Raw genomic sequence first — 6,734 nt, 5'->3', positions numbered from 1 at the left:
AAAATCACAAATTCTACTAAAATTTTCAAAAAATTAAACTTATAAAAATACAACAAACCTTAAAGCCAATAATTCAATATTTCATATCAAAACCAATAAGAGCAGATTATATATTAAACAAAATATCTTTCTGACAGATGTTTTCGAAGCATTGTTATTTATATTGCCCAGTTTTTGGACGAACATTACGCCATCTCTTTCTCTGTCTGTTCTGTTAAAATAAATATGTACACACTCATAACTTTGAGAAGTAGAAGATTTCCTATTAGTGACACGCTACCCTTGTTGACTAATTCCATGGAGATAGGGGACACTAAAAGACTGACAGACGTAAAATAATAGGTACTAGGATAGCATCTTTTCACTTATTGTTTGATGCCATGCAATAACTATTTCTTTAATAATAGGGACTACCGCTCCGTCAGCCAATCCTTTGTCCATTACAGTCCAAACCCCGTATTGTTCTCATGCGCTGGTTGTTCAGGGTTTTCAATATTGGCATTGCATCTCTAGGGGCGTTGAATTCAATTTCCCATTGCCTAAAACAAAATTTTGAAGAACAGAGAGAGAGAGAGAGAGAGAGTAACATATACCACTGTAAGATGATTTTTGGTTATTCAAAGCAAATTAAATAAACATGTACACTCATAAGTTTGAGGAGTAGAAAACTCCTAGCAATAGCACTGATATACATATGCTGCCCTTGTTTACTTATTTTATGGACATAAGTGACACTGACTTGCTGACATACGATATTAGGTAGCATCTTTTCCTCATTATTCGCTGTCATATTTATTTTTTTAAGAATATAGAAATGTAGACTACAGTCCAAACCCCGTATTGTCAGGGTATTCAATATTGGCATTGCATCTCTGGTGTGGTTGAATTCAATTTCCCATTTCCTAAAACACAAATTTGAAGAGCAGAGAAAGAAACATATCCCAGTTGTAAGATGAGTGAACTGCTCAACAAGATGTGGAAGGCGCTTCTCAAGGAAGCCAAGAAGGAAAACCTGAACCCTGGAGATCACATCTACACAAGGACAGGAGCCAATACAGAAGACCATGGTACCCTTCGTCTTCTTCTCCATTTCTTTTGAATTTATGCCAGACAGTATTTTTGTGCTTCACAGACCTTTTTTTTTTTTTTTTTCTTTTTTTCTTTCTTATGAATGATAATCTGAGTTCTTCACAACCATGAAATTTACTTAATAATTTTCCTGACATATATGACTTCAGGAATATATTTGAACACTGGATGTGTGATTCACTTCACTCAAGGTCGACGAGGAGCAACGTCAGACGATCTTCATAGTATATGTCCAAATTGCAGTGACCAAGCTGGGGTCACTTCCTGCATAGATTGTTTCCTTTCTGGTCGAGATCATCTGTATCTCTTTGAATATGGTGTTAATCCAGCTTGCATCCTCACCAAGCTCGCAGGAGGTGCAACTCTTGCACCTGCTGATCCATCTCCACTTGTGAAGAACCGTGCGTCTAGTTTCCTAGTAATTAATAGCAATGACTCCAGTAGCTACTACCGTTTCATAAACAATGGTAAAGACTTTGCAATTTACTGCAAAACGGGCTTGCTAGTGATAGATAACATAAATTTCAGCAGAAGTTGGCAAGCTGCAGCTTTTTTCTTGGCTGTTACTGTCACTTTCTGTCTTTTTTTGCAGCAAACAACGGCTGCAACTTTTACTGGTGCGGCAGCTACATGTTTTGGCTTATACTGTATTTATAGATTTGGTTCTGATATCGGAGCCCGTCCTAATGTTATTAAAGTGGATCAAGTAGAGACATTGCTTCATGCTGCTGAGGAATTGTCTTCTGCTGCGTCGGGTTTCAGACCTATTCAATCCTTAATTGACCTGTTCATAGTATTGCTGATGACTCTTTTCAATATTCCGTTACTATTAACAGTACGAACGTGGTCGGGGCCGCGTCAACTGCTGTCTGAGACTCCTCGAGTGGTCTGGATTCTAGCATGTATCGTACTTTGCTACCTAGCAATATTACAAAAAGTAATATTTTCATCATCATCATCATCATCATTATTATTATTATTTATGCAGAAACAAAATAAATATTCGATAAATAAATTTAATGATACCTAAGTCTTGTTTGTTATAACTTTTGAAAAGCTACTTCTAGCTTTTAAAGCTCAAAAATTACTTATAAAATGTTTAGACAATTTTTTGTAATATTTCAGACTTCCAAAACTTCCATGAGCTTTTAACAAAAGCCAATAGAAAATAGATTTTTGGCTAGTATTTTTGGAAAAAACAAAAACTATGTCAAATGAGGCCTCACTGTAATTTTTTTTTTTTTCCCTTTATTATATAAGTACTGTTTATTGTAAAATATGGAAGTGGACTACTAACAAAAGGGAACAATATACATTTCTCAAAATAAAACACAAAATAGAAGAACTATATATGATGAAATTTATTCTCTTTTTTGTTTATAAAATAAAATTACTTACTAAAATATTAGACATCCAATATCCAGAGGCTACTTTCGAACAAGATACATAAAAAGCAGCTGAAGCCTGGAGATCACATCTACGCATGGAGGGGCTTCTCCCGCAGAGCCCATGCCCATCATGGTAATGATCTTCTTTATCTCCATATTTCTTTCTTCTTATGTTAAAATTATGGTATATAACATCGATTCTAATTTATGTGTATTGTTTCTTTACTATTGTGATTTTATTTTGATGCCCGGAACCCAATTCTTTTAACTATATATCATTATCTTTTATCTAACTCAACTACTTGAACCATGTTTGGCCTGTGATAAGGTTTTCAGAAATCCATTTATTATATTAGTTTCCGTAGAATTATAATTTCCCTCTAATCTTTATTAGTAGTTGGAAATATTCAAAGGGAGGATAACACTGCCATTAAAGAAATATGTCAAACTAATTCCCAATAAAATGTGAAAAAACATCTATATATTTTGATGAAACCACTTTCATCTCAATTTTTTCAAATTAATTTGTCACAAACCAAATAAGGCATTAAGAATCTACTTTAGTTTGTTTTAAGGTTATGGCTTAGTAAGTTGACAATCCTAAATTGTTAGTCTTATTAAATTCAGTAGACAACTGAAATTGGCATTACAACATACTTCGGCAAAGAATTACATTCTTCTTGTTTGTTCTTTTTTCTTTTTATTTCTTTAACTAGTTCTTATTTTTCATGTTCACGCAAGGTTGCTTCTTGTGATTTATATAACAATTAAAAAAAAATTGTTAGGGATCACTTGCTTTGCTGATATTTTCCATGTTTGTTGTGTAATATATAATGTATATCTAGGTTGAATACTACGCTATGAATGGCATTTTTTGACAATCTCGGTTGTAACATCTTCGTTTTATTTCTCTTTCCATTATTGAAAAGAATAGAGTTAAAAAAAAAAAAAAAACTGTTTTTATCTGTATATCTAATTTGAGTAATTGGCTGTCTCTGTTTCACTCGTGTCCATGATAGCATAAGAAACCTCTAATTTAGTGTAGGAATATTACGTAGTTTTGAACTTTATTGAATAGGAAATCTGCCTATTGTTTAGAGCATAGAATTGCTTTTAGAAAATTAATTAGGATTAGGTAATTAATTTAAATATACATGAGTATATGTATATGTACTTACATATATGCTTTGTCATTTCCTTGAAGCAGTTATTTCCTTCCCCTCAATTGTAGGAAGTGCTTGAACAGAATCTGATGGAAATATTTGACAAGTTCTTTAATTAGAAACTAGACTACTTAACCAAGACTGGAAAAAAAACGTCTGTTGTATATCTTTTCAATATCTCTATTAGTAATTCAATAATATAAATACAATCATCGACATATGTATATATATATATATATATAGACATCCAAACAACTTAAGCTTTTGGAAGAGTGACAATCAATTTAATTAACAGTATTTTAAGAAGGTTTTCATTTATACATTAGTTTAATCTCTTTCACTTTGTGACAAACAATGTTTATGATAGTATGAGAATCATGATTCCTTCTCTTACAGTATAAAAATTGTACAATCGTGATCATATCAACATATACTAACTTTATAAAATTATATATGTCATGATGGATTCGCCACCATGGGGTTAGCTTATTCTGTCTGCCATTCATGTGACTTGGCCAGGCATATATGTCGGTGACATTCACGGACAGAAAGAAGTGATCCACCTTGTTCGTGCAGGAGACCCTATTTTACCCAGCTCCTCCGCCACCAGTAATCAAGCAGAGAGAACTCAAGGAGACCCTATTTTACCCAGGTCCTCAGTCACCAGTAATCAAGCAGAGAGAACTCATGTGAATTATTGCAGCCTAGAAGATTTTCTTAATGGTGATGAACTCTATCTCTATAAATATGGCGTTAGTCTTGCTTTCTTTATAGCCAAAACTCGAGGAGGGACCTGTACCCTTGGCTCTGCTGATCGTCCTGACTCGGTCTTGTACCGTGCCGAGGGTGCTTGCCAAAGGCTTCAAGGCTACGATACATACAACCTTATCAACAACAATTGTGAAGACTTTGCAATACATTGCAAAACAGGGTTGTCTTTGAGAACAGGAAGTATTAAATGTGGCAGGAGTGGGCAAATTGCATTTTTCTTTGGTGTGGTTTGTGCTGGCATCATTTGGTTACTTACATTCAAGATTTACAATCCTATTCATGTGGCTGCTACATTTTATTTCATCAACTCTATGTTTAGATTTGTTGCTGATACTACACGTAATCCGAAAGCTTATCAAGTTGGACTTAAGATAGTGCCACCTTTGAGACGTCATGGTCGATGTTTTTGGCTAGAGCCTCAATTCAAGTCTCTTGAAGGCAAGAAGTTACTATTCTGAAAGAGAATCAAAGCAACTAAAATCGTGGATTAATTTATGATTTATGTGGGATTTATATGGGGTTATTGGTTGAAAAATTATTAATACTTGCTGTTTTGGATGTTAAGCATATAAACTTAAAATTTTTGTTGTGATTTAGTATGCAAGTATTTATTCTGAACTAGCTATGCCTTTTCTTAGGCTTACCTTAAACTACTATTATATTTTTAATGGAATTTCGAATTTTTATTTCCGAATGGTAATGAATCTAAGGATAACATCATATGTCCTGAAATTTTAACATCTTGTTCAATCATACATTTACTGATATATCTAAGGCTTAGTTTGGTAATGATTTTGATAGTTCTAGAATAATAATAGAAGAAGTTTTTGCCACTTAGGTGTTTTCTTGTTGAACAAATATTTGGTTGTTAAGTATTTTATTTTAAAATTGATATTTGAACCGAAGAATAAAAAATAAAAAATCATATATTATAGTCCAAAACCAGTATTGTCAGGGTATTGAATATTGGCATTGCCTCTATAGTGTGGTTCAGTTCAGCTTTCCATTTCCTCAAACACAAATTTGAAGGGCGGAGAGAAAAACACATCCTAGTTGTAAGATGAGTGAACTGTGGAACAAGATCTGTAAGGTGCTTCTCAAGGAAACCAGGAAGGAAAACCTGCAGCCTGGAGATCACATCTACACATGGACACGAGCCAATACAAAAGAACATGGTAACCTTATTGGATATTATGTGAAAAACTGTTTAAAATGAAGGCTTAAATTTGAGGAGATTTGAAAAAATACTTGTTTGGTAAAAGAAAAGAGGGTGGCTGAGACTAATTAAAATTGAAGGAAGAGAAGAGCTACAAAATACAGAAGGAATGAATGTTATAATTTCTTTATTTTTCATAATTAATTCAAAACAAGAGTACAAGCCTATATATAAGCTAAAAGAGGCGGTTTCAAAGTAACTACCGCCATATGCATGCTTTGCTATTTTCTTTTCCATACAAATAAAAATACAACTCATGAGGATACATGTCAATCTATCAATTATCTAATCGATACATATAAAGCTAGCTTAGATGTGGTGTAACACCCCGTCCCGAACCATGTCGGAATTTTTGCACGTTGACCGAGGTTGACCGTTGACCGTTGACCGAAGGGGTCAAAAGTTGACTTTTTGACCCGGTTGGAATTCTAGGTTGACTGAGGTACACGAAGTACACGTTGCCCTGAGTTCGTAGACTAGTAGCACATCGAAAACGGAGCTACGGTTTGAAAGTTATGGGCAAAACAAGTTGAGGTCCAAACTGTCCAAGGGGTGCCGGAGTTGACTTTTTATTCATGCAAGGTTGAGCTTTGACTCATGCATGGTTGTGAAGTGTTCGTCGATACGAGTCCGTAGACTAGCGGCAAGTCCGATTTGGACATGTGGTTTGAAAGTTATGGACCTGTAGAGTTTTTCAAATATTGTATTATTATACTATTATTTTTAAACGTGTAACGATGTGCCACGTGTGACTTAATGAAGGTGACCATGTGTCACCATGTTGAGAAGCCACATGTCAACCAGGTGTAAAAATCAAATTATTTTATTATTATTTTTACTTTAAATAATAATATTATTATTAATATTATTTAATTAATTTTATTTTATCTCTTTTTATTTTTTCTTTTCTTTTTCTTTTTCTTTTCTTTTTTCTTTTTTTCTTTCCCCATGTGGGAAAAAAGGGCTAGGGGCCCGACTCCTGTTCTTCTTCTTCCTCTTCTTCTTTCTTTCTTTCTTTCTTTCTTTCTCTCCCGATCGTCTCTCTCTCTCTCCTTGCTGCACTTTTTCCGGCCACCGGAACTACGCAAGCGCTGGCCGACGTGAAAG

General features: G+C 34.2%; 1 protein-coding gene across 1 annotated transcript; it reads left to right on the top strand.

The window, feature by feature from the left end:
* The first annotated feature begins 451 nt into the window (after positions 1–451).
* On the top strand, positions 452–5,020 carry LOC107415847 (uncharacterized). The gene is made up of 4 exons (XM_060816658.1): positions 452–1,067; positions 1,239–2,026; positions 2,514–2,610; positions 4,160–5,020. The coding sequence occupies exons 1-4, from the start codon at positions 953–955 to the stop codon at positions 4,867–4,869; spliced, it is 1,710 nt and encodes a 569-aa protein (XP_060672641.1). The 5' UTR covers positions 452–952; the 3' UTR covers positions 4,870–5,020.
* The last annotated feature ends 1,714 nt before the right edge of the window (positions 5,021–6,734 follow it).

This window comes from Ziziphus jujuba, chromosome 4 (genome assembly GCF_031755915.1).
Source record: "Ziziphus jujuba cultivar Dongzao chromosome 4, ASM3175591v1".
Taxonomy (NCBI): Eukaryota; Viridiplantae; Streptophyta; class Magnoliopsida; order Rosales; family Rhamnaceae; genus Ziziphus; species Ziziphus jujuba.
The sequence above is the reverse complement of the archived record's forward strand: the minus strand, read 5'-3'. Positions and strand labels throughout refer to the sequence as shown.